General features: G+C 51.0%; 1 protein-coding gene across 7 annotated transcripts in view; it reads left to right on the plus strand.

Annotated features, from left to right (window-relative positions):
- Nucleotides 1–26,983, plus strand: part of LOC112441475 (uncharacterized) — a 118,657-nt gene that overhangs the window by 46,566 nt on the left and 45,108 nt on the right. For 4 of the 7 annotated variants that reach the window (XM_024997916.2, XM_059890766.1, XM_059890768.1 and 1 more), the window contains 2 exons: nt 6,152–6,206; nt 6,437–15,563. In XM_024997916.2, coding sequence (XP_024853684.1) covers nt 6,152–6,206; nt 6,437–6,479 — 98 coding nt within the window. In that variant the 3' untranslated portion in view covers nt 6,480–15,563. Of the gene's footprint in view, nt 1–6,151; nt 6,207–6,436; nt 15,564–16,451; nt 17,452–26,983 lie in introns of those variants that run through there. The other 3 variants (XR_003036751.2, XM_024997917.2, XM_059890765.1) reach the window with 3 other exon arrangements.

Below are 26,983 nucleotides of genomic sequence, written 5' to 3' on the forward strand. Positions count from 1 at the left end.
CACAGAGGAGGGAGTCGACAGAGGAGGGAATGGGGAGACTTTTTGTCTGGGGGTCACCGGGGCCGACCTGGACGGGGGCCAGGGGCCCAGCGCTGATGGGACCGGGTGGCGGCCTGGTGCAATGAGCGCGCTGAGGTCGCAGGGCGGTCCCGGGCCTCGCACGTCCCGAGACCCTCAGGGCCTCGCCACCGCCCCCGGACCTGCCCCGGCTGGTGTGTGTGTTGGGGGGCTGGGGGGAGCGGTGTGGGGCGGCCGGGAGCTGGGAACTGGGAGCCGGGAGCCGCGCCCGAACTCGGGCGCCTCTATCTCCCGCGGCCACGGCGTCTCCGAGTCTCGGCGGCCCGAGCGCCGGGCGTTATCTGCTCTTGCCCGGCCGGGCCCCTTCCCGCCTTCCCGCCAGGCCGGGGCCGCCGTGGCGACTGGCTGCTCCCGCCTTATCATCGGCTGCCCCCGCCAGCGAGCTGGGGCCCAAGTCTGACCCCCGCCCCTGCCGCTCCGCGGACCGCCCCCTCCCGTCCCGGACAGCCACCCACCCACCCAGATGCCCCCTCCCAGGGTGGCCCCCTACCCGATGTCCCTCTCAGAGCGGCCCCTTCTGGGGCCAAGCTGCGGGAGCGCTTTCCCCAAGGGGCACGGCATCAGAAAAGGGTGTTTGTCAGATTTGTCCTTTTCTTAAAAGGCAAGCCTAACTATGGTTAATCCCATTTTAGTCACGTTTTAAAGGATTTCATAAGAGAGGCAAAGTTATGCAAAACAAAACAAAAGCAGTCAATCCCTAAACCCACTATACATCAGGGCTGGGCAGGGGCGGGGTGGGATAGAGTGCTTATTCATCAGGTCGCCCTAAACCGCTTCTGCTCAGGGCTTACTGTGTTAAGTGTGACACCCCTTGGAAGGGAAGCTTCCCCACCTAAGTACTGGAATCTGTAGGCCATAAAGCTTCCTGTAGAGCTGGTGGCAGAAAACAAGGGTGCAGCCCTTTGTAACAGCAATTTGGCAGTATAGACAGAAAGCCATAAAAGTATTCATACACTTTGACTCAGTAATCTCACTCTGGGAATGTATCCCAAGGAAATAGTTCAACAGCAGTGAAAGAAAAAGACAAAAGCAGAAAACGGTGGGTCCATCCATCTGTAAAGCTAGTGAACGTATCTTTCTGAGCGAAAAGTTGGAATACACAAATTGCATGGAACTGGGTTCGTACTCACCATGGTGCCACCGTGAACCCATCAACAAACCTCAAATAAGTGTCTTAACCTCACTGAAGTTCCCTTTTTGTTTCTGGGAAGTGGATAACCTCACCACTCAGAGGACTTTCATAGGAATTCCAGGAGACAGCCTGTGAAAGCATCTAGTACAGGGTTTGAGGGCAGAGGAAGAACGTAAGAAGTGTTTATTTCCCTCCTTTCTTCATCCTTACAGAAATGAAAATATGGAGTATTTCAGGTCACATTTGTAAATACTAGAGAAAGTGCACACGGTATGTTAAGAGCTTGGGATTTTTAAGTCCTTCAAACTTGGATTGGGCTAGAATCCTAGCACCACTTACTTCCTAGCTGTGTAATCTTGACAAGATATATTTCCTCATTTATTAAAAAATGATTATAGAATTTACCCTGTAACTGTTGTGAGGGTTAAATGAGGTAGTATGTGGAATGTGTTTAGGTCTGTGCCTGGCATATAATAAGCACTCAGTAACTGGTAGCTATTATTATTATTAAGTAGTATTTAGAACTAAATTCAATACCCCCAAATACTCCAAGTTAAATGTCATTATATCCTTCGTGGAATACGATGCAGCATTTAAAAAGAGTGAGATAATCAACATAAACTAATGATGCACATGATAAGTGAAAAAAAGACTTGCCTCTATCTGGATAAGTGACTGAAATATGAAAAATTAGAAGTACAAATATAAGTTTAGGGAAAGTCTTATACAATATTGAGAGTAAGGAGGATCTTCTCAAGAAAGCCAGGAAACCAGGACCATAAAGGAAAAGACAGATTAGAACATATCAGGTATTTAAATGTCTCCATGGTCAGAGGCCCTGCAAACAAGTCTAGAGACAGTCATAGATGAGAAGTGTTTGTTACATACAGATAGATAAGAGCTTCACTTTTCTCATACCTTCAAGACCCCTCATGCAGAATTCCTACAAACTAATTGGGAAAAGACAAACAATAGAAAAATGGATGAAATTACTTCACAGAAGAGGAAATGCAATCATGAGAAAGGCAGACCTCCTCCCCATTTGTTGGGGAGATGCAAATAAAACCATAAACAAAATACAATTTTTCACCAGGCACTAACTATTAAAATAGAAATGGGCATGCCCTTTGCCCCACCAATTCCATTTTCAGAACTATCCATAAAAAATAATATCCATAAAAAAAAATAATTTATTTTTTACTCTAGTGCTCTTCACAGTGACAGTCCCCATGTCTGCCTCTTAGGGCATGAGTGGATGAATTTGGTTACATCCATGCCAATGGATACTGTAGACTTCTAAGAAGGAGCTTGTTGAATCTCTGTGCAGTGACTTGCACGGTTGTCTGTTCTGTTAGCTATAAAAAGGCAATTGTGTAGTAGTGTGTAAAGTATGATCCCATTTTGTGTTTAAAGAAAGTGTGTGTGTGGTGTGTATGAGAGAGAGAGAGAGAGAGAGAAAGCCTCCAAGACTTCACTAGGATAAATGTTGGTTATGTTTGCCTGAACGTAAAGAAAAGTGGGTATATATACTGAAAGGGGGCAAGAGGTTTTGTCCAGTTTTCTTTTTTTCCAGTTTTATTGAGATATAATATTATACACATTTAAGGGGTACAATATAATGAATGAAAGTGAAAGTCGGTCAGTTGTGTCCAACTCTTTGTGACCCCATGGACTATGCAGTCCATGGAATTCTCCAGGCGAGAATACTGGACTGGTAGACTTTCCCTTCTCCAGGGGATCTTCCCAATCCAGGGATTGAACCCAGGTCTCCCCTATTGCAGGCGGATTCTTTACCAGCTGAGCCACCAGGGAAGCCCAAGAATACTGGAGTGGGTAGCCTATCCCTTCTCCAGAGGATCTTCCCAACCCAGGGATCCAACCGGGGTCTTCTGCATTGCAGGCAGATTCTTCACCAGCTGAGCTCCCAAGTGGTGCTAATGGTAAAGAATCTGCCCGCCAATGCAGGAGATGCAAGAGATACGGTTTTAATCCCTGGGTCGGAAAGATCCCCTAGACTAGGAAATGGCCACCCACTCCAGTATTTTTGCCTGGGAAACCCCATAGATAGAGGAGCCTGGCAAGCTACAGTCCATGGGATCGCAAAGAGTCGGACACAACTTAGTGAAACAACAACAATAATACTTTATATATATTTATACATACACACACATATACATATATATGTGATCATCACAATACATTTAGTTAACATCCATCACCTAACATATTTTTTTCTCATGATGAGAACTTTTAGGACCTGCTCCTTGAATATTTCCAAACAGCTTTGTTAACTGTAGTCACCATGCTGTATATTCCCAGAGCATAAGTAGAAGTTTATACCTTTGACCAGCTTCACCCATTTCTCCCACCCTCTACTTCTGGGAACCACCAATCTGTTTGCCCATTTGTGTAGTTTGACATTTTCGGCTTCATTTGTAGAAATTCTGAATGTGAGATTTATAAACCCTTCCTTCCCTGCAGGTGAGCCTGTGGAGAGGCTCCTGCCAGCCTGTTCTGGGTTTCTTGGTGGTGGGAGGAGAGAGGGGGTGTTCTCAGGTCCCCATCTCTCTCTAACCTCTGGCTCGCTGCAGCAGCATGTGTTGTTGGAGTTTGGGAAAATGACAAACAGATTTGATCACACACAACAAAACAAGAGAGTTTGCAAGGCAATATGATCCCCGGTTGAGTTTTTGTGAGAAGGAACAGCCTGTGTCTGTGAGTGTGTAGAAGGGCTGGGAGGACCTGGCTGACTGCTAAAGTGGGGTGTGCTGAAGGGGGTTTTATTTTTGCACGTCTCGTTTGCATTTTTCTACACTGTGCATTATTGCTTTTGCAAGGATAAAACAACGGAGTATCTTTTCTCCTGAAGTATACTGTTGTATTTTTGTACTGCGATTGCAAGGAGAAAATGTGGACAAACACCAGAATTTGGGTTTGGATGATGGGACCCAACCCCACTACAATTTTTTTTTTTTTTAAGATTTGTGCCTTTTTTTTTTTTTCATAAAATTATCATCTTAACCATTTTTAAGTGTACAGTGCAGTAGTGTTAACTATCATATAACAGATCTGCAGAACTTTTTCATCTTGCATAACAGAGGCTCTATATCAACTGAACATATTCCCATCTCCCCCTTCCTTCAGCCTGTGGAAACCACAGTCTATCAGTACTTTCTTTCTCTGTGAATTTGACTACTTTAGAAACCTCATATAAATGGAATCATGTAGTATGTGTCTTTTCCTGGCTGACTTACTTTACTTAGCATAATATCCTTGGGGTTTGTCCATGTTGTAACTTATGACAAGATTTCTTTCTTTTTTTAAAGGCTAAATAACATTCCTTTGTGTATATAGGCTACATTTTGTTTAGTTCTTCAAAGGAAATTTAAGCTGCTTTCACCTCTTCAGTTTTCTGAATAATGCTACAATCAACATGGATATGCAAATATCTCTTCAAGATCCTGTTTTCAATTCTTTTGATATATACTTCTATGGGCTGAATGTTCCTATACTCCCAAATTCCTGTGTCGAAATTCTAATCCTAATGTGATGGTGTTTGGAGATGGAGCCTTTGGGTGGTAATTAGGCCATGAGGGTGGAGCCCTCACGAATAGGATTAGTGCCCTTATCCTTATAAGAAGAGGCCAGAGAGGTCCCTAGCTTGCTGCTGTGTGAGGACACAGTGAGAAATCAGCACTCTGCAACCCAGAAGAGGGCTCTCACCAGAACCTGACCATGCTGATAGCTTGATCTTTGATCCCCAGCCTCCAGCACTATGAGGAACAATTTTCTATGAGGAACAACTACGAGCCACCCAGTCTATGACATTTTGTTATAGCAACCCAAGTAGACTAAGGCATATACCAAGAAGTAGAATTGCTGGATCATCCACTCCAGTATTCTTGCCTGGAGAATCCCATGGAGAGGGGAGCCTGGCAGGCTATGGTCCATAGGGATGCAAAGAGTTGGACATGACTAAATTGACTGAGTACACACGCATGTACATGCTAATTCTATTTTTAACTTTCTTGAGGAAAGATCATACTACTTCCCACAGCAGCTATATCATTTTACATTCCACCAACAGTTCCAATTTCTCCACATCTTTGTCAGCACTTGTTATTTTCTGTTTGTTTTTTTGATAGTGACCATCCTAATGGATCTGAGATGATATTTTGTTGTGTTTTGATTTGCATTTCTCTGATGGTTATGATATTGAGCATCTTTTCATATGCTCGTTGACCATCTATATATCTTCTTTGGAGAAGAGTCTATTCAAGTCCTTTTTCCATTTTTTCATTGGGTTGTTTATGTATTTATTTGCTATTGGTTTGTTATGGATACTAACCCCTTATTATATATATGATTTGCAAATACTTCCTGCCATTCTGTGTGTTGCCTTTTCACTCTGTTTTCTTTGCTGTGTGAAAATGTTAAGGTTTGGTGTCTTCCCACATGTGTTTTTTGCTTAGGTTACCTGTGCTTTTAGTGTCATATCTGAGAAATTATTGCCAACTCCAATGTTTTAAAGTTCCTTCCCAGTTTTCTATAGTTTTATAGTTTCAGGTCTTACCCATCTTGAGTTGATTTTTGTATATAGTGTTAGATAAGAATCTAAATTCATTCTTTTGCATGTAGATACCCAGTTTCCCCAACACCAGCTGTTGGAAAGACTATCCTTTCCCCATTGTGTAGTCTTGGCATCTTTGTTGAAGATCATCTGACCATACACAAGGGTTTATTTCTGGGCTCTCTATTCTGTTCTATTGGTGTAAACATCTGTCTGTATGCCATTACCATACTGTTTTGGTTGCTGTAACTCTGTAATATGTTTTGAAAGCAAGATGTATGAGGCCTCCAACTTTGTTTTTCTTTCCCCCTGTATTTTAATGTGGCAAATTTCTATCAAGTAAAGTTTGAACTGTTATCCCTGGTTTGCAGGCTGGGAAGATCCAGGGGAGGACATGGAATTGGATTCTCACCTGGGGAAGCTCTGGTAAGCATACACAGAGTGGATGACCACTAACTGTTTGCCCACCCAGCCATCTGGCACTCTCTCTCTTGGTCTGCTCAGCCTGCACTAGCCCACAGTGGTTGGCTAGGGGTGGTAATGTTGCTTTCTTTTTCATCTTTCATTTCCTTCTTTTTTTTCTCTCTCCCTTCCCTCCCTCCCTTCTTTCCTATCCTTCACTTATTTCTTTCCTTCTCCTTCCTTCCTTTTTCTAGCCCAGTTAAATTGAGTGACTTGCCTAAAGCAACTAAGGAGTGACCCAAGGCCCAGGTCTACTGACTTTTGTTGCTCTCCTCAGGGAAGAGGGAAGTATCATGTCTGTAACCCCTACCACTGTCCAGGCTTCAGGTGAGGTACTTTGCTCTAAAGCATGATGTGAGCTAGGTTTATTGAGTCCATTTCCTTATCTGCAGATCTTAGATGAGGACAATGATGCTTAGCTGGCTAGTACCCTGCATGAGGTTTCACAGCTGTTGTTTCAAGGGCCTTTGTTTGAATCATGAAATGTGTCTTCCTAACAGCATTCTGAGGATGGTGCTTGTTCCCCCATGTTCCAGATGAGGAACAGGTGACTTTGAGCCCAGAGTCACCCAGGAAGTTTACACAGGAGCTGGGATCCAAACCGAGTCAAACCCTTGATCCCATGCTTCTCATCATCACACACTGTTCTGGACTCTGCTCAGGTGCCCCCGACCCCAACCTCCTGACAGAAGCCACTTAGCCAGATCTCCACAATCATTGTCATTGTGTTCCCAATGCCCATTTTATTATAATTGAGTAGGTTAAGGGTTGATTGTGTTCTCCTTGTCCTTTCACCACGAATGATAGATGGAGCTACAGCTTCTAAAGTGCAGAGCACCCCATAATCTCAGACACATTAGGGGCATGTGTGAAGCCACAGGTGCAGGAAAGCCTTGAAGACTGTTTCACCAAGTTGTGGGGAAGGGCATTCCAGCAAGATAGGACACCATAAGCCTGAAATAATGCCATCAATCAACGTCTACCAGCATTTACTCTGTATACACCCTGTGCATGCATGCTAAATTGCTTCAGTTGTGTCTGACTCTTTGCGACCCTCTGGACTGTAGCCCACCAGGTTACTCTGTCCATGGGATTCTCCCGGCATGGGATTCTCCCACCTACTGGAGCGGGTTGCCATTTCCTCCTCCAGGGGATCTTCCTGGCCCAGGAATTGAACCCATGTCTATTATGTCTCTCGCATTTGCAGGCTAATTCTTTACCACTAGTGCCACCTGGGAAGCCCGTATAGACTCTGTCCCTATGACTATTCTTGGGCTTCCCTTATGGCTCAGTTATCCGCCTGCAATATGGGGGACCTGAGTTCGATCCCTAGGTTGGGAAGATCCCCTGGAGAAGGGAAAGGCTACCCACTCCAGTATTCTGGCCTGGAGAATCCCATGGACTGTAGAGTCCATGGGGTCACAAAGGGTCAGACACGACTGAGCGACTTTCACATCATATGACTATCATAAGTACTCCGTATGTATTAATTCATTTAATCCACGAACAATTCTCTGAAGAAGGTACTACTATTAGTCTCACTTTACAGAGAAGGAAAGAGACTCAGCGAGGCCTAGGAACCTGCCCAAAGATACATAGCTAGACTGAGGAGGGCACCGGGCCAGGCTGAGGCCCCAGGACTCCATGTGGAGAAAAGGCTGTGTGTGTGGGAAAGGCATTTTCTTTTCTTTTTTTTTTTTTAAGCAAAAGGGGGTCCTTTGTTGAAGAGGCAGCTGTGCAGAGCTCCTAGACCTTCAGAAGCCAGGTTATGAACCCTCTGTAAGCTCCCCTGCAAAATGGGAACAATGATTATCGCTCCCCTAATTTTCTCTTTCCAAGCCTTCCCCTCTTCTGCAGCAGAGAGAATTCTCAACTTTGCAGCAAAGCTCTGGGGTGCCAGGCGTGTTGGTCCCAGGAGGACCCTGCTCCCGCAGTGCAAGGCTAAAGTGAGGCCTCTCCTCAGGTCCCGCGAGCTTGTGTCCCCGGCAGTGCTGTCCACCACGGGACTGGGGAGCTGGGGGGGTTTCTTCCTGCAAGCTCCCCCTCTGCGGGAGCCTGTACCTGTCAGGCTCAGAGACCCAGGAATAGCAGCGTACCCAGAGTGACCTCGAATCCCTGGCTCTGCCCCTCACTTGCCCTGTGACCTGGGGCAAGTGTCTTAACCTCCTGGAACCTTTGTTGGCTTCCTTGGGTGGTTATGAGAGTAAATGAGTTTATATGTATAAGGCGCTCAGAACAGTGCCTGGCACAGAGTAGTTGCTACATAGTGGGCTATTGTTTTTATAATGCCACAAATACTTATGGAGCCTCTGGGTGCTGGGAAGATGGGGTGAATAAGGCAGAGCTTTTCCAGGCCCTCACGGAACCCAGCATCTACTAGGGTGACCAGCTGTCCTTTTTGCTAGAGCCCTTTCCTAGGATGTGGGTTTATCAGTGCCCAAACAGGGAAAGTCCGTGGTGAGCTGGATTGGTGGGCCACCCTACCATCTAGTGGGGATACAGATAATTAAGAGGCCATCCCAGGCTGTCCAGCAGAAAAGTTTGGGGGTCATGGAAGCACTGAGTTGGGGGTGAGTGAAGCTTGGGATCAGGGAGGGCTTCCGAAAGGAGAAGGGCATTTAAGCTGAGACCTGGAGGATGAGAGAGGATGAGCTGAGTGAAGGAGAGGTGCGGGAGAGGGGAGTGCACAAGCAGACAAATGCATGTGGGCAGAGCTGGAAGGCAGTGAGGTTGTGGCCCCCAGGTGGGTGCTCGGGGAGGATGTAAGGGGCAGTGTGGCAGAGATGAACATGCATATATTTGCTTATATACAACGGTTGTCTTTTGGGGCAAGCATTGGGGGAGGGGGTGCTGGAGAAAAGGGTTAGAAATCCTATGGAGCTTTTGAACTGTGGGAATGTAATACCTATACCAAAAGATAAAATAATCTAAACCAACAACCACGCATGCCTGTGCTCACCCCTCCCCCACGCCCAGCTCATTCCAGCCGGGGGCCTGCAGACAGCGACTGCAGGACCCCCTGACAAGGGCTGTCCCAGTCCCAGGGGCACCAAGCTGGCCCAGGAAGGGGAAGAGGGCGCAGCCAAATGTCTGCTGCCTGGGCCTTCCCCCAGGCCAGCTGTAGACGGAACTAAACAGGCCAGCTTATCAGCTGTTGCCACTACGTCCCACTCAGTGGAGCTGGGCTCATTGCTGGAAAAGTGGCCCCCAGCCCTTTGCCAGGGACAGCACTGGCCCAGGGTGGGGGACCCTGGGAGGCATTTTCCCAGGGGTCAGCCTGTGGTGGGAGGTCTGGGGGAGTGTAGAGAGCCAGGCCTGGGGTCCAGGAGTTGGTCTGCTGCAGACTCACTCTGGGATATTAAAGGATAAACTTTCAGTGTTTTAAAATTATACAAATATTGAGGGTGAGAGAAGGGGCAGAAAGTGAGATCGTGGGATGGCATCATCGACTCAATGGACATGAATTTGAGCAAACTTCAGAAGGTAGTGAAGGACAGGGAAGCCTGGCGTGTTGCAGTCCATGGGATTGCAGTCAGGCATGACTTGGCTACTGAACAACAACAATCTCCCAGAATGCATTCTCTTTGTAAAATAATCACACTGTTCTTCAGCATATGAAATATAAGTTCCCCTTCTCTGGAAATGGATGTGTTAGGTACCAGGTCTGGGCTGTATCTGTGAGGTACACACTCTCAGTCAGTCCTCACAGACCCATGGGGAGGTGGGCACCTTGTGCTCATTTATCAGATGAGCAAGCCAAGGCCCAGATGGTAAAGGTTTGTTCTTGGTCCCAGGGCAGGGGAGTGGCAGAGCTGGCTTCAAGACTCCATCCCCACCAGTCCTGCCCGCAAGGCGGGGTGGGACGGAGGGCCTGTCCCGGGGTCAGGAGAGCTAGGCCCCACCCGGTCTTGAAGGGTGTGTGGCCTCGGCCCCCCGACCCCGTCTTCTCTGCTTCCAGCTGAGGAAAGGTGTGGGCGCCAGCTCTGTGCCCATGCACTCCGTTCCAGGGGCCGAGCCCAGTCCTGGGCTGCCAGCCCTGCCTCCTTCCCAGATGCCCATCCCTCCCATTTGCAGGAGGCTGGCCTCGAACTCTGGACCCTTGCCCCCTTGGAAGGGGTTTTTGTGTGATTTGGGATGGACAAAGAACAACTTTCATCAACAGGGCAGAAATTACATGGTGGGCATTCCTGGCAGGCACTGGAGAATGTGATGCTAGCCCTGGGTCCGGGGCAGGCATCATTGAGCCATGGACCTCTGTTTCTAATTACAGCATGAATGTGGGCAGCTGGACCCAAATATTTTGCAGGATCCTAGTAAAAGGTTGCTAACCAGTTCCTCTCATGGTGATCGGCTGGGGCTTGGAGGTGGGGGAGATGGATTCACAGGTTGGAAGGGAAGTCAGGGAGGAGGGGCAAGGACTTCTCAAAAAGCAGTGATGGGTGATGTGATATGAAAGCAAAGAGGAACAGAGCCCCTGCTTTGGGAGGCAGACAGGCCTGAGTTTGAATCTAGGCTGGTGACCTCCCGGCTGTGTAACCTTGGGTGAGTCACTTAGCCTTATTGCTTTTCAGAGTCTTAGCTTCTCAACTCCAAAATAGAGACATCTTTCTTGCAAGGATATCATGAAGACCATAGTGTGTGGGCTTCCCTGGTGGCTCAGATGGTAAAGAATCTGCCTGCAGTGTGGGAGACTTGGGTTCCATCCCCGTGTCAGGAAGATCCCCTGGAGAAGCGAATGGCAACCCACTCCAGTATTCTGGCCTGGAGAATTCCACAGACAGAGGGGCCTGGCAGGCTACAGTCCATGGGATTGCAAAGAGTCGGACATGACTGAGCGACTAACACACACATAGTGTGTATAGCATTTAGCACAGAGCCTTTACATGGCAGGTGGAAAGAAAGAAACTCTTTATGTCCCAGGGTAAGAATGAAAGCTTGGAATTCTGTTAATTTTATAATTTTGAAAATTAGTTTCTTTCTGTAAAGCAATATATGATCATGGTCAAAATATTAGTATATAGAGATAAAAAGAAGCCACCAGTACTCCCTTCTTCAATTATTATTGTTATTATTTATTACCAGTAAGTGTTAGTGGTGAGATTTAAGGCGTCAGAGGGGGCTGATGGCCTAAATAATCTCAGTGTATCTCATATTATTCTGCTTAGGTTGAATGTGTAAGCTACTGCCTTCCCTCAAAGGAAGGTAGTCTGCAGGGCAGCTGACCCTTGCGTTGATGATGGCGGAAGCTGCCGCTTCCCTGGGAGCACACCAGCCTCAGCCTGAAGGTGTGCCCTGCCCAGGCCCTCCTGGCAGCATGTCAGTGACATATGACTGAAAAGGTCGAAAAAGTAAAGGTTTGGAGCCCCGCAGACCTGGATTCCAACCTGGCTTTGGCTCTAAGATGTTTTATAAAATTTTTTTTAAATCCTTTTTAAGAAATGGTACAAAGGATTGTAATACATTTAGAAAAGTCTAAGGAGAAAACTATAAACTCTACCACCCAGAGGAGGCCATGGTGGCCATCCTCTGGGAGCATTCTTCCTGTTCTAAGTGTGGGTTTATTTGATTTCGGAGAAGGCAATGGCACCCCACTCCAGTACTCTTGCCTGGAAAGTTCCATGGACGGAGGAGCCTGGTAGGCTGCAGTCCATGGGGTCTCGGAGAGTCGGACACGACTGAGCGACTTAACTTTCACTTTTCACTTTCATGCATTGGAGAAGGAAATGGCAACCCACTCCGGTGTTCTTGCCTGGAGAATCCCAGGGACGGAGGAGCCTGGTGGGCTTCCGTCTATGGGGTCATACAGAGTCGGACACGACTGAAGCGACTTAGCAGCAGCAGCAGCAGCAGCAAGCAGGGTCACATGATGTATGCTCTTTGTATCATGTGTCATGGCAACTGCCTGATTCAGCAGCCCCTTATAGCTCAGTTGGTAAAGAATCTGCCTGCAACGTAGGAGACCCTGGTTCGATTCCTGGGTCGGGAAGATCCCCTGGAGAAGGGATAGGCTACCCACTCCAGTATTCTTGGGTTTCCCTTGTGGCTCAGCTGGTAAAGAATCTGCCTGCAATGTGGGAGACCTGGGTTCGATCCCTGGGTTGGGAAGATTCCCTGGAGAAGGGAAAGTCTACCCACTCCAGTATTCTGGCCTGGAGAATTCCATAGACTGTATAGTCCATGGGGTTGCAAAAAGTCAGACACGACAGAGCGATTCTCACTTTTACTTTTCACTTTCACATAGAGGGGTAGAGAGGAGACAGATGGCTCCACCACACTGTGGGGCCTCTTGTGGGGGTCACACTGAGATGCTGAACCTGTATTCTATTTGTTTTTTGGGGGGCTGGTGGGAGGGGCATGCCACACAGCTTCTGAGATCTTAGTTCCCTAACCAGGGATTGAACTCCGGCCATGGCTGTGAAAGTGCAGAGTGCTAACAACTGGACCACCAGGGAAGTCCCTGACCTTGTATTGTTAATGTATCCCCCGCTCTGTTGTGTCCCAGTCAGGGGCTGGGAGCGCTTCATACACACAGGGAGAGGAGCAGCAGGAAGGCTTATCAGCTGGGATCAAGGGTCCCATGTATGCTGGACCATTCTCCTGGGAGCCAGCACAGCACGGTGGTTAAAGAGTTAATGCTGGCACCAGGTCACCTGGTTGAAACCCCAGCTCTGTCCTTGCTGTCTGTCTCACCTTGGGTGTGTGCCTTGACCTCCCTGTGCCTTGGTTTCCTCATTGGCAAACCAGGGGATAATAATAGAACCTCCCTTACAGGGCTGCCTGAAGTTTAAATGAGTTAATTCAAATAAAGCACTTAACATTCCTGGCACAAGGTGAGTGATTCATAAGTGGTGGTTGTTATTAACGCCACCCTTATTATTCTATGGCCACATTGCTCAGTCGGTGGAGCCAGCAGGCAGCCCCAGGTCCCTGGGGGCCAAACTGGCCTGGGGCCAGGTGCTCTAGGCTCCCACATGGCCCTGCCCCTCCCTGCTTGGAACTTGCTCTCTGTGGATCTTGTTCACCAAAAGCACCCAGCCTTTAGCAAGGTTTGGGTGAGCAGAGATTCAAACCCACGTAAGCCCACTGTTATTCCTGGCTAGGCTCTCCATCCCCCAGGCCAGCAGCAGAGCCAGAGAAACTGTTGTTCTTGTGGTGGTTGTTTTATAAAAACTGGCCATTTCGGGCCCTCTCAGTGACTTCCCACTTCACACAGTAGGAAACCCGAGGCCCAGAGAAGTGGCGTGGTACCGTCACCTGCTGCTCGGTGGAGCAAGCCTCCAGGTGCCGAGCAAGAGCTCTTTCCCAGGCCCCGGGTGGTGGTCTGCCCAGACCTGCCTCTGTGTCCATGGTACAGCCTTGCTGCTGCCTGGATTTGGCTGGAGTCTCTGTTCATCCAGCTCTGTGCTCAGCTAGTGCTCACTCTGCAGGACTGTGGAGGTGCATCTCTCATCCTCTGTGTTACAGAGGAGGCAACTGGGCCCAGAGAAGGGAACTGCTTAGCAGCTCTGGGTCACCCCATGAACCAGGACGGGGGAGCCACAGCCCAAGGCTCCTGGAGCCCGGGCCAGTGCTGGGTCACTCCCCACCCCACCTTTCTGTCCAGTCAGTGCACTGTCTGAGCACATCCACAAAGGAGCTGGAGCCCTGGGGGAGTGATTGGGCACCAGAAGAGGAGCAGGTGGAGAATGGCTCTAAAGCCAGGCCTGAGACAAAGGACAGAGACTAGAAGGTGGCTCAGGCCTGGACTTATACGCCAGGAGGGGGCCCTCTATCCACCTTAGGATGAGGGGCGGAGAGGGAGAAGGCCAGGCTTGTGCTTCTGCAGGTGGGGAGACTGAGGCAGAGAGCTTCAGAGCAAGCGAGTGATTGACTGGGTCCAGAGGAGTCCACACCAGTGCCTTTTGCTTTCAGCCCTGGGACGTCTAAAGCTCTGGTGCAGGCACCCCATGTCCCCGAGGGCACCCCTAGACCAGAGGGATCTAAAAGCAAGTGGTGAAGCCCACTCTGCCTCCTACTTACAGGGTGACTTTGGGCCAAATCACAGCCCTTCCTGGGCCTCAGTTTCCTCATCTTCACAATGCATTAGTGGTCATCACTGTGCCCCTGAGGACTGACATAGTGGATGTGACTTTTTTTTGAAAATTATAAAGTGAAGGGCATGTGTGAGGTTCATAAAGAGAATATACCAAGCAAAACAAAACCAGAGGGTGGAGGCTAGTTACAATCATCTAAGGAGAAAAGTTACGAGTGAGTGATAGTTGCTCAGTCGTGTCCAGCTCTTTGTGACTCCATGGACTCTAGCCTGCCAGGCTCCTCTGTCCATGGGATTCTCTAGGCAAGAATACTAGAGTGGGTTGCCATTTCCTTCTCTAACAAAGTTATTATGGGAGGTACCCAAACTCTCTCTATATTTTTAATATTGTTGTTCATATTTGGTTATTAAGTTGTCTTTTTATTGCCCCTCAGACAGACTTTACCACAGTGTAAGGAAACTTCATGGGAAATAGATGGGGAAACAGTGGAAACAGTGTCAGACTTTATTTTTGGGGGCTTCAAAATCACTGCAGATGGTGATTTCAGCCATGAAATTAAAAGACGCTTACTCCTTGGAAGCAAAGTTATGACCCAACCTAGATAGTATATTAAAAAGCAGAGACGTTACTTTGCCAACAAAGGTCCGTCTAGTCAAGGCTATGGTTTTTCCTGTGGTCATGTATGGATGCGAGAGTTGGACTGTGAAGAAGGCTGAGCGCCGAAGAATTGATGCTTTTAAACTGTGGTGTTGGAGAAGACTCTTGAGAGTCCCTTGCACTGCAAGGAGGTCCAACCAGTTCATCCTAAAGGAGATCAGTCCTGGGTGTTCACTGGAAGGAGTGATGCTAAAGCTGAAACTCCAGTACTTTGGCCACCTCATGTGAAGAGTTGACTCATTGGAAAAGACTCTGATGCTGGGAGGGATTGGGGGCAGGAGGAGAAGGGGATGACAGAGGATGAGATGGCTGGATGGCATCACTGAGTCAATGGACGTGAGATGAGTGAACTTCGGGAGCTGGTGATGGACAGGGAGGCCTGGTGTGCTGCGATTCATGGGGTTGCAAAGAGTCAGACACGACTGAGCGACTCAACTGAACTGAACTGAAGGAAACAGAAGCAGAAAAAAGGAAGAAAGAGAGAGAGAAAAGTAGGAAAAGGGAGAAGGAAGGGATGGAGGAAACCCATAGTTAACCTTTTGGCAGAGCTCCTTTTTTCTATGTATGTCTCAAAATATCTACATGTATACGTATGCGGAAGACTATAGAATAATATTTATATATTGCTTTACACAGTTTTCTCTATTTTTCATGTGCCAATATTCAGTAACAGTTCACCTTAACAGCAAGGGTTTCTGGACAGTGCCCGGTTCCTTCAGTGCCGTGGAGGATCTGTGGTGAGGGGAAACTGTGGTTTGGGGAAGCAGCCACTGTAGGTCTAAGCAGTTTAAGTGACAGATAGGGTAACACCCTGAGGTTCCTACCTCCAGTCGTCTTCCCCGGCTGGGAGGCTGGAAATGGAGCCAGAGGCCTAGGAGGCCTTCTGGAGGTGAGGCGACAATGCTGGCTGTGGGGGGCACTTGGACGGTGCCGGGGGGAGAAGCTGCACCCAAGCCCTCCTCTGCCAGCTCATGGGGCGTCTGCCCCATGCTCTGGGGATGGCTTTCTCCTGAGACTTACCACTTTGCAGAGCCCATAGAGTGCTGCCCCTCCTGATGGGGGCTCCTGGGTGTGTGCCACACAGCGTGGAGGGCGCGGGGCAGCGCCTGTGGCTACGGCTGGCCTCACTCCCTGCTCTGCCGTCTAGACCACGAGTCCCTGAGAGGAGACTTTGTTCCACGGCAGCAAGGTCCAAGACTACTCTTTGGAACCTGAGGATGGCCTCGAAGGGGCAGGGAAGAGGGAAGGGGGTAGTCTGCCTGGGCCTCAAGTCATCCGATCTCACCTGTCCTATGATAGCTGACAACAGTGAGGCCCAAGGCCCCCAGCAAGTGATGGAAGTGCCAGGCCAGATGACCAGCTAGGGTCATTTCACGCCATCTCCCCCGCGGTAGAGCCTTGCCGCCGACATCACAGTCCCTGCAGGCAGACTGCCGGGGACTGATTCCATGAGCACACTCACTGTTGAGTGTGTGACCGCAGGCCAGTTACTTAACTTCTCTGGGCCTGTTTCCTACAGATGCTTGTAAGAGTTGTCACATACTGCATAGGACCGCTGTGAAGCTTAAACCAGTCAACCCACGTGAAGCACTTTGAGCAGTGCACGCTCACAGGAAGAGCACATCAGCACAAGCCGTTTGCTTTCCGGTTCCCCGGGGAAGATGTAGGCCAACGTAGGTCCCCCTCCCTGCCCTCACCAAAGTCTTGCTTCCCCTAATTTTCTGAGCCGGCAGAACACAGCAATGTGATGACGTCGCCAGTGGGTGCCCTCGGCTGAGGGATGGTCCTCTCCCCATTGCCTTCTCCCTGGGCGTGTCCTGCAGGAGCCTGTGTGGTATGGATGCTTTTCTCCGCCGTGTCACCTGGGAATACCATTTACCCTCTCTGGAGAAACAGCTGGACTTCAGGACAGTGACAGCTCCTTCCAGGGCCAGGTGGAGGGTTCTGAGATGCAGCCTGGAACGGGGTGGCTTGGCAGATGGGAAGTTGTGAGTGTTATGGGCTTAACTGTGCTCAACACCCCCATTCATATATTGAAGTCCTAACCCCTAGTGCCTCAGAATATGACTGCATTGGAGATAGGGCCTCCTAAAAGGTAACTAGGGGGACTTCCCTGGTGGCCCAGTAGCTGACTCTGTGCTGCCAATGCAGGTGCCCAGGTTCCATCCCTGGTCAGGGAACCAGATCCCGCATGCCATAACTAAAGATCCCAAGTGCTACCACTAAGACCCACCACAACCAAATTAAAAAATAAGAAATATTTTTTCAAAAAAGTAATTAGGCTAAAATAAGGCCATGAGGGTGGGCCCTAATGTGATGTGACTGGTGTCCTTCTGAGAAGAGATTCTGTAGGACAGACCCCCGTAGAAGGACACAAGAAGACACAAGAAGAAGGAGGCCATCTGCAGGACATGGAGGGACGTCTCAGAGGAAGAGACCAGCCCCAGTGACATCTTGATCTTGGACTTCTAGCCTCCAGAAGTGTGAGAGGCTTAAACAAATTTCTGCTTTTTAAACCATCCTGTCTGTGTTTATTTATTATGGCAGTTCCAGCAAATGAATGGGTTAGAGGTTGTCTGTCTAACCCCGTAAGTACTGTCTGTCTTTGAAATACCAGGTTGCCAGGACCTGTAGAAGGTGAGGACCAGGAGCCCTGATGCTTCCAAAAGAGGAGAGAGTCCTTTGTTGTTGGGCTGTGGGCCCTGGGATCTCTGGGGTGATTAAAAAAATAGCCCTGGCCATTTCTGTCTTCGCCAGTCTAGATCTCCAAGGTGGGTATTCGTAGTCCCATTTCTCAAAAGGAGAAATGGAAGCTCAGAAAGTCACCTGCCCAAGGATTCCTGCCTTGGTCTGCATGTCCCCACCCCACATTCTTTACTGCACACCCTACTGCTTCTCCGTGAAGGCCCCCCAAGGCGCCCCGGGTGGGCCTGGGCCCTGTCACTGGGTGGAGGGGGACCCCAGCCCCCTGCACCCTGAGGACAAGGGAGAGCTGGGAAGGCACAGCGTGGGGCCAGAACGTCCTCCCCCAGCTTTCCTTGGTTCTGCTCTGTTGTCCCTTTGCTCAGCCAGGCCCTGTTATCTTCCTCTGAGTCTGACGCCTAGCTCTTCCTGTTTAAAATTCAGACTCTGGACTTTTCCTTTGGGGGCGGTTGTGTGTTTGTTTTGTGTTTTGGATTCTCCCTCAGCCCCTGTCTCTGGCACTTTAGGTCACCAACCCCATTTTCAGGACCCCAGGGCCCCGGTGAGTGAGGGGTCCTCTGCCCGATGCTCTGGCGGGGGCACTGGAGTGGCAGGGAGGAGGAAGGAGCCTGTCACTTGTTCCCCGGCTGTAACAAGCAGGGTCAGTTTTTCCTGCCCCAGTGCCGTCTTCTCACTCGTGGCCCCTCCCGTACCCCAGCCCATGCCGAGTGTCTCTGCAACATTCTGCTTGGAGCCCAGCACCTCCCAGGGAAGGAGATTCAGCCACAGAACAAGGAAAAACGGTACGGATGTGAGGTGCACTGAGGAACTCTACTCCTGAGAGTGGAGACAGGGCCCTGGGGAACATGGCCTGTGCTACCTGTATGGAAGGGAGCCCTGGGTTGCCACACTGGCTTCCACCCTCTGCTGTGGGAGGTTGGGCACACCAAGTTCTCTCTGGACCTCAGCTTTGTCACAGAAAGGTGGCTGAGGACTTGAGCCAGCCGGCCCCTGTGGGCCTCCCAGCCTGATGAGCTGTGATATTTTAGGGGTTCATCCCATGTTCCTAGGGACTCCATGTGGCATGATTGTGGGAAGACACAGGGCACAGAGAGCTGTCGGGGTGAGGTGTGCATGGTCTCCAAGGAACAGACCCAGGACCACCTCCTCCAGGCAGACCTCCTTCTCTAAGGCTCTCCAGTACTCCCCTGCCCCCACCCCCACCAGCAGCATCGGGAAGGCTTCAGGCTTGGAGTGAGACTGTGTGGGAAGGCTTGTAACCTCCCCAGCCTCAGTGGTGTGCATCTTCGTCAAATGGAGATGATGTCTGTCTCGTAGGCTGCCGATGGCTCCCAGCGCATGGGAGAGGCTGTGCGAATGGTGGGTCTGGTTGTCATCACCTCCTGATGGAGAGTGTAGGTGAGGAGCTGTGAATTCCTAGAGGGCAGGCGTGCCTGTGTCCCCTTGGCCCAGGGACCACTGAGTGAGATGGAGTGCCTCAGGGGACACGGCGTCAGGCACCTCTCGAGTCCCACCTCACATCCCCTTGGCTTACCTGTGTATTCCAACTCCTGCCAAGGCAACCAGCTCTGCACAGCTGTAAAGTCATGGCCTCTTGCCTGGCAGCTGGCTTAGCACTTGCCTTCGCCCCCAAGTGATGAGAATAAGTGGATAATATTCCCTTTCCAACCTGAGCTGCCCTCTGAGAGTCCCAACAGGGCGGAGCCTAGTTGCCCTCAGTTTGACTAGCTTGCTGATGCCCCTTCGGTTGACTCTCCTTTCTCCCTTGTTTCACTCATCTCGGCACCTCATTTCTGACTTTGGGGTGCAGCTGAGAGAGGCCAGAGTCCTCGAGGAAGGTCCCCAGGGATCGCAGTCAGTGTGCGAGCGGTGGTCAGCGTTATCCCAGGCTGAAACCTCAGACTAAACCCAGCCGTCCGAGCTGGAGTCTCAAGATGGAGTCTGGTCCTGCCCAGAGCCTCCAGCCAGATTCTCTGCGCCTTTTCTCCCCCGCCCGGCAAGCTCGGGCTGCATTGCCCTGCCATGTGGATGGAGCGGCTGGATGTAAGAGGAAGATTGCCTGTCCACCCAGGTGTCATGCATCCCATTGGCTCCCCAAGGAAGGACCAGAACCGAGCCATGCTGCACCCCTTTCCTCCTTTTGTTGGCAGGTTTTAGAATATCTTTTCTGGTTATTGACTTTAGAAAAAAACAGCAGCTAGCTCTTCTTCTCCATCTCTCAGCCCTTCCTCTTTGAGCCCTTCGAGAAGGCTGCAAAGCTCAGGGGCAGGAGTCTAGGAGGCTTCCCACCCCTACTCCAGAGCCCTGGAGCCATGGACAAGGGGACAGCTGGTTCCCTGAGGGCCTTGCAGAGGCCCAGGTGTTCGGAGCATGGGCTTGTTACTCAACCTCCTAGGTTTCAGTTCCCTCATCAATAAAGGAGGAACGGTATAGCCCAGCCCACCTCAGAGGGCCTGGGAAGACCAAGTCAGATAACATAGAAAATCGGCCGGGTACATGGTGAGCTGGGTCTACTGGATTTCGGTGTTCTAAGTGGATCCCTGCCTCCTCAGATGACAGCATCAGGTTTTGGCAGACTTGGGTGAGGAATGGGGAGGGAGAGAATCTGGAGCTTAGAGCAGAGAACCAGCTCCCAGCCTGGCTTTCCTCTGGCTGGTGGTGGGACTCTGGCCCTGTCAGAGGCTCCAAGATACCACTTGAGCTTGGGATAATTGTGGAGGAGCTCCAGTGAGGCTGAAGGGCCCGTGCACTGGGGCCTGTTCCTGCCCCAGCCAGCTTGGACACTCGGACAGGCAGGCACAGTGATCGCTGGGCAGCCGGCTCCCAGCAGCCTGCCGCCAGCTCCCCAGGCCTCCTGTCTGCACGTCCTGCCCTGCCCAGCCCGCCGGGGTGGCTGAGGGTTTGGAGCCGATGGAAATCAGTGTGCCCTTCCCTCCTTTGTCTGCTGGTGCTTCCTTCCCTTCACAGCGTGCTTTCTTTTTTTCTGGTTTATCAGGCCCTGGGGAAAGCCGGGGCCAGTCAGACTCCCAGCTGAGCACCCTGGGAAGCCGCCAGCCGGGAGCACAGCAGACGGCTCCGGCTCCATCTCTGGGGCAAGCAGCTCAGCCATCACCCCCCTCCACCTGACCCCGGCAGCACCCGCCTGGCCTGGCGGATAGCCCCTCTCCCAGCATGGGGGAAGCCACTCGGGGTCCTTGGCTTCCAAAGCCTCCTTTTCAGACTGGAAGACTCAGGGATGCATAGGATATACTGAGGCCCCCCTCCTTACTTTAGGAGGGAGGAAACTGAGGCCCAGGAGCAGGAAGTGCCTGGAGGGCCTGGCTCCCAGCTCAGGGCTCCTACCAGCACGCAGGTGCCTGTCTTCTCCTTCTAGGCAACAAGAAAGTCAAGGGATCTGTGTCCTGAGAGTCCTGGCTGTGCACCCCAGCCCTGCCACTCACAACGAACACCTGTGCTTTTCCTCAGTTTACAAGTCTGTACAATGGGCACAGTGGTATGGGCCCCACAGGCTGTTTTGAAGGCTATAGGCAATAATACACATGACTGCCCACCCTAGAGCAGGCATTTCCATAGGGACCATATTACCCTCCAGGGGGCAAAAACTGGTTCAGGAAAAGGGTATGAAAAGAATCTTGAATCATGGATATACATATGGTACTTAGACATACAGTATATCTGGGGTACTAGAGCTTTTTAGTGGGAAGAGAATGGGAAAAACTGCCTACAGAGTCACCTAGAGGGCAGGGGTTGGCAATGAAACAGGTGGAAAGCGCTGCTGCTGAGTTGGTCTGTGCCTCTGCTCAGTCTCTCCCTCTCTTCTCTCTCTGGTCCTGGCCAGCACGGGCTTTACCGTAACATCAGGGATCAGGTTATGCTCATTGTCTCAGAAACTGCTGAGAATACAGTGGGATCTCTCAAGTTTTAACACTGAGAACTCACTCATTGGTCCATGCATCCATCCATTGACCTTGGCCTGAGGTCACAAAGGTACACCTTAGAGCAGGGTGCAAGGTGGCAGTGACGCTGGTTCCAGCTCTCAACAAACAGGGCAAATGGCAGGGCAACGCATAGCCTGGACTGAAGGAAGTACAAAGCCTGTGGGCAGGCTAGGTGTGGTGGCAAACTTGTCCCACGAAGAGAGGAGGGGGCACTGGGGGTAGGCTTTGATGGATATGTATGTACCTCCTTCCTCAGCCCCTTAAGGGTCTGTGGCCTGGAGCCTTGCCCACTGCCTGTGTCTCGGCATCTTGGTGTCATTGGCCTACAGCTGGTATTTGATGTGGTTCAGCTGGGAGGGCTGGGTGCACCCGTTTATTTGGCTTGGCTGGGCTGCTGTGGCGCACAATGCTGCCTTAGTCTAGAAAAGCTCATGGGCGCCTGGGGAAGTGGGATGGGAAAGGCTTGCCCCGGTCTAGAGATTCTGACTGCACTCAACTGCCTGGGTAACCAGCAAGCCCAGCTGACCTCCTGGCCATCAAGCACATCTCGGGTGGAAGGGGGAAGAGGGGGAGGGCAGCAGGCACAGAGATTGCCCAGCTGATGCTGAAAGCCATCAAGCCTCGCCGGCCAACAGAGATGACTCTGAAGCAACTGCTTCAGCCCTGAGCTTAGGATACAGACAGGGAAACTGAGGCATAGAGTCAAGAAGGCCTCTGCCCCAGAACCCATCAACTGGCTGGAATCATAGAAGCTGAGTGGCACAGGATCTCAAAGGTTACTTGGTCCAATTCTATGAATTCTTTTTCTCAACATTTGTCTTAAAAAAATGGGGATGGTCTGGAAAACCACACACCAGTTGAGTATCGCCATAACTGCCTTTAGCGGTTGTTATATGTCAGGCATGAGGCTAAGTGCCCCACTTCTAGAATAGAGCCCATTTTGTAAGTGAGGACACTGGGGCTCAGAGAAGTCAAGCAACCTGCTGAAGGGCGCAGAGCGGCTAAGCCGTACAACCAGGACTGAATTCAGACCTAGGCGGATGCATGTGCTTGTACCCCTGACCGCTTGGCAATATGGCCTCTTGTTGTTCAAGGTGGACTTGTGGCTGAACGACATCACTTGATTCTTGCTGATTTCTATTTTCTAATTTGTCTTCAGTGACTATAAGATCCTTGTATAGTAATCAGCTAAATGAAAACATTAGTTGTATATATGTGTGTATTTCAGTGATTCTAAACTAGTATCAGGGAATTTCTGCAGTTCTGAGTGTCTGTGGGCATCTGTGTACACCCCCTCCAAGCCCAATGTATCATTTTTTAAGCAGCAGCTCCCTTTCAAAAGTTATTAAAGTCTTTAGTCTTCCCTCCCTACAACTTAACCAACTGTAAAGTCACTGGTGCCTTTTGAAAACACACTTAATCCTGAAAGTTTCCACACCCAGATGCTGAGGCTCTAGGGAAAATGCTGTCCTGGGGACCCAGGATCCTGAGGTCTGGCCTATCACCCTGCTCCTAAGCAAGCCCTTAACCCACTCTGGGCCTCAGTTTCTCCATCAGTCAAAGACAGGTTGTGCCAGATGAGCTCTGAGGACCCTACATGCCCTCACAGTCCTGTTTGAGAAGTGTTCTGTCAACCACAGAGAGTCAGGCACCTTGAGTTTTCCCAGTCTCAAATAACTTTACCCGCCAAGCTATCTGCAGAGTAAAGCAGGCCACCCATTCTGGGAAATAGCCCACTGGGTAATCCCTCCAACGTGAGTCTGTGCATGCACAGTTCATCAGGGTTCTGCTTTGTGTACGCAGAGGATGAAACATAGATACCCTCCTGCGGCGCAGCCTTAGACCGCTCACCAGCTTATCAGGCTTGGATGCTGTGTCTCAGGGGTTGATCTCTAAGGGGGATCTAGCGCAAAGGGCTGTTTCATGTATGTATCCCTTCTTGGAGGATTTGCAGTTGATCAGGAAAGATAAGAGGACAACGCTTATCAGAAGGTAGAGGAGATCTAAGGGGATTTTCAGAATGAGGGACAGGCACTGCAGGATGTCTTCCTGAGGCCTCCCGCAGCCCCTCTCTGTCAGCGAGTCCGGCTGGCATGAAGGGGTCTGGCCAGTGGTGATATCTCCATCTTTAAACAGGCTTCCACTGCAGTCACCCTGCTGGTCTAGCCTAGGGCTGTGCTGTTACTCTCTGTCTGTCCCTGATGTCCCATCTTTCTGTGGCCATGACTCCCTCTGTCGCATGGTGTGACGTGTGTGAGTGTGGAGTTGCTTCAGTTGTGTCTGACTCTTTGTGATCCCATGGACTGTAGTCCTGACCATATAGAAAAGGCAAAGTTCTGTCTTTCCCATCTATCACCAACACCAACTGGAGAAATACAGGGAGCAAGCAGAGCCAGGAGTCAAGGGAGGCTTCCCGGAGGAGGTCTCTGAGCAGAGTCTGGCGATCACTAGGCAGAAGAAAGAGCCTGTGCAAACACGCGTCTAGAGAATAGCAGTGTGAGGGCTGGGGAGGGCTGGTGGGAGATGAGACTGTAAGTCCTGGACCTCAGAAGGCATGGAAGCTGTGCCAGGAAACCTGGGCTTGTTCTGAGGCTGATCAGGAACCAGAGAACCAGCACGGAGCGGAGAGCAGAAGACAGATGTGTTTTAGAGAAGCAGTTGGTATGGGAAGGGAGAAGAGCTGATGAGTTTGAGATGGGAGGGGGATGGGTGGAGTCAGGTGATTGTGAGAGAGAGCAGGAGAGGTCAAGGCGGACTCAAGTTTCTGGCTGGGGGTGGAGTGTGCAGGATCTAAATAGGTCCTCTGGGGGCAGGATGCCTTCAAGGAAACCAAGAAAAGCCAGGTGGGATGTCCACTGTGCAGGAGACAAAGGTATTTGGACTGAGGGTGAAAAGAGTTGAGAGTCATTTGTGAACAGGGGTGGTTGAGTCTGTGACCATGGGTGAAGCTGTCTGGACAGTGTGTGGGGGGTTGGGGGGGGCGTGCAGGCAGGGAAGTGAGCCTGAAGCCAGCATGATGCTGGACACAGAGTGGGCATTCAGGAAGGGAAAGGCAAGCAGAGAGGATCATGTGAGGTTTGGCCACACAGAGGTCACCTATGAACCTGTCAAAACCAGTTCAATGGAGAGATGAGGCAGAAGCCAAATGGACCAACTGAGGCCCTGGCATCTCTTTCATGGGCACCTGCAACAGCCTCCTGTCTGGCCCCCACTCTATCCCAACCCCTTCGAGTCCATTCACCACACAGTGGCCAAAGGACTCTTAAATACACCCAGGTCACGGCACTCCCAGATTTCTCATGTTCTCTGCCATCTCATCACCATCCCTACCATAGACCACCAGTCTTTGATGCCTTTTGGACTCTACCCACTGCCCATTCTTGTTCGGGGCCCCTGTTCTGAAAAGGGGGCCTGTTTCAAGCTTCTCTGACCTCTGGGGGTGCCCTATCCCAGCTTCAGCATCTTCACATGGGATCTCCTCATGGCCCGTACCTCATTCTTTTCTCCTTAGTCTGCCCAGCCTTCAGATCTCTGGGCAAACTGCCTTCTAAAGGGGACTTCCCTGGTGGTCCAGTGGTTAAGAATCTGCCTTGCAATGCAGGGAACACAGGCTTGATCCCTGGTTGGGGAACTAAGATTCCACATGCCATGGAGCAACTAAACCCACGAGCCACAACTAGAGAGTCTGTGTGCCCACAACAAGTTGTACTGCAATAAAAGAGCCTTCATGACAAAACAAAGATCCCATGTGCCGAAACTAAGACCTGACCCAGCAGGATAAACAAATAAATATACCTAAACTACCTTCTAAAGGAAGTGTCCCTGAACCCCGCACCCCAGTCCAAAGTAGGGCAGTTCTCTTGTTTCATATGCACTGTACCCCGCTGCAAAACACTCCTCAGAGCTGCAAATAAGTTTTTAATTGTATTTGTCATCTGTCTTTCTCTTTAGAACGTGAAATACTGTGGGGACCAGTTCTGCTGTGTCCTCCAGAAACTGCAATGCCAGGCACGGTGCCTGGCATGGAGTAAGTGCCTAGTAAATTTGCATGAATGTGTATTAGTGAAGAAAAACTCATACAACAGGATGAAAAGAAGTATACGGAGCCAGGTGGCCTGTTGAGCAAGAAGTTGTAGAAAGACGGAGTGTGATCCTTGCAGGGAACAGAGGCCTTCCTCAAGCCTGTCTCTCAGTCTGTTTCAAAGAATAATAGTAAAAATTGTTGGGTACAGTGTGTGGTCAGTCAGTGTTGGTAAGCAGACCTTTGCCAACCTCCGGAGTCTTAAAGTGCACCCCTATTGGGCTCCAGGGAGGTCCCACAAAGTATCCTTTCAAGATGGGGAGTCCCTCAGGGCAGGAAGCCTCTATTCCTGACCACCACCCCAATGCAATTGTTCTTTCGAGCTCAACACCTCTTTCCCCCAGTGGAGGACAGCCAGCTGGCAGTGGGGTGCTAGGGCGTCCTGGCTTCAGGCCCCTTCGTTCAAAGTTCCTAGCAACCCCTGCCTGCCCTAGTTCCTGGACCACGGAGCCCCCAAGATTGAGACCCCTGTCCTAGGCCTGTCCCAGTGGGATGGACCCCCACTGGGCAGGGGTGCACCCCAGCCTCTGGGAGGCAGAGGCAGGGTCCTAACAGGGTAAGCCCAGGGAAGGAGTCCCACGCTCATCGTTCGCGCCCCAGCCTCCGCCCTGATGGCCCTCCCCGCGCCTGCCCGCCACCGGATGCTGGAGTTCGGTTTTCTTGACCCGGTGGGGCTGGGGAGGGGCCACCCGCTGAGCCGCCGCCTTATCGCGCCCTGTCTCCGCGCTGTCTCCTGCCGCCAGCCCCGGGCTGGCCAGCCTTCCCCCCTAACCGGCTCCGGCTCCTGGCTCCACACTGGCGGGATGGTCCCTCTGGGCTCCCTGAGGGCAAAGCTGGGGTGGGGGTGTCCCGCAGAGCAGAGCTGCACTTCTCCCCCCGCCTCTCCCCGCCCCTCCCCGCGTGTCCCCCTGGGGTCTGGGGAGGGTGTGGGAGATGGGGCTGCTGGCGGGTGGAGGGGCCTCTGAGAGGGCAGGGAGCCCTAAACCGCCCCCCACCCGCCTTGGCTGCTGATGTGGGAGGAGCTGGCCAACTTGGAACAGCCGCAAGGGCGTTTTTTTTTGGGAGATTGCCCCATCCCCATTTTATAGAAGAGATACTTGGGGCCCAGAGAAGAACACAACTGGCCAGAGCGGCTCCCCGACGCCTGTCAGGACCTTCCCCATCCGGGGTCTAGAGAGGCATTCGTTTCTCAGTGGCTCGGTGCCCGCGGCAGAGAGGCAGGGCCGGCTGAGCCCCTCAGGGTGCCAACGTCCAGTGTGGTCTGTGGGGGCCCAGGCCCCGGCAGCAAAAATGGCTGGGTTCCTCCAGCAGTGAGGAGAGAGACAGCTG

The sequence above is a fragment of the Bos taurus genome, chromosome 10 (assembly GCF_002263795.3).
Source record: "Bos taurus isolate L1 Dominette 01449 registration number 42190680 breed Hereford chromosome 10, ARS-UCD2.0, whole genome shotgun sequence".
Classification (NCBI taxonomy): Eukaryota; Metazoa; Chordata; class Mammalia; order Artiodactyla; family Bovidae; genus Bos; species Bos taurus.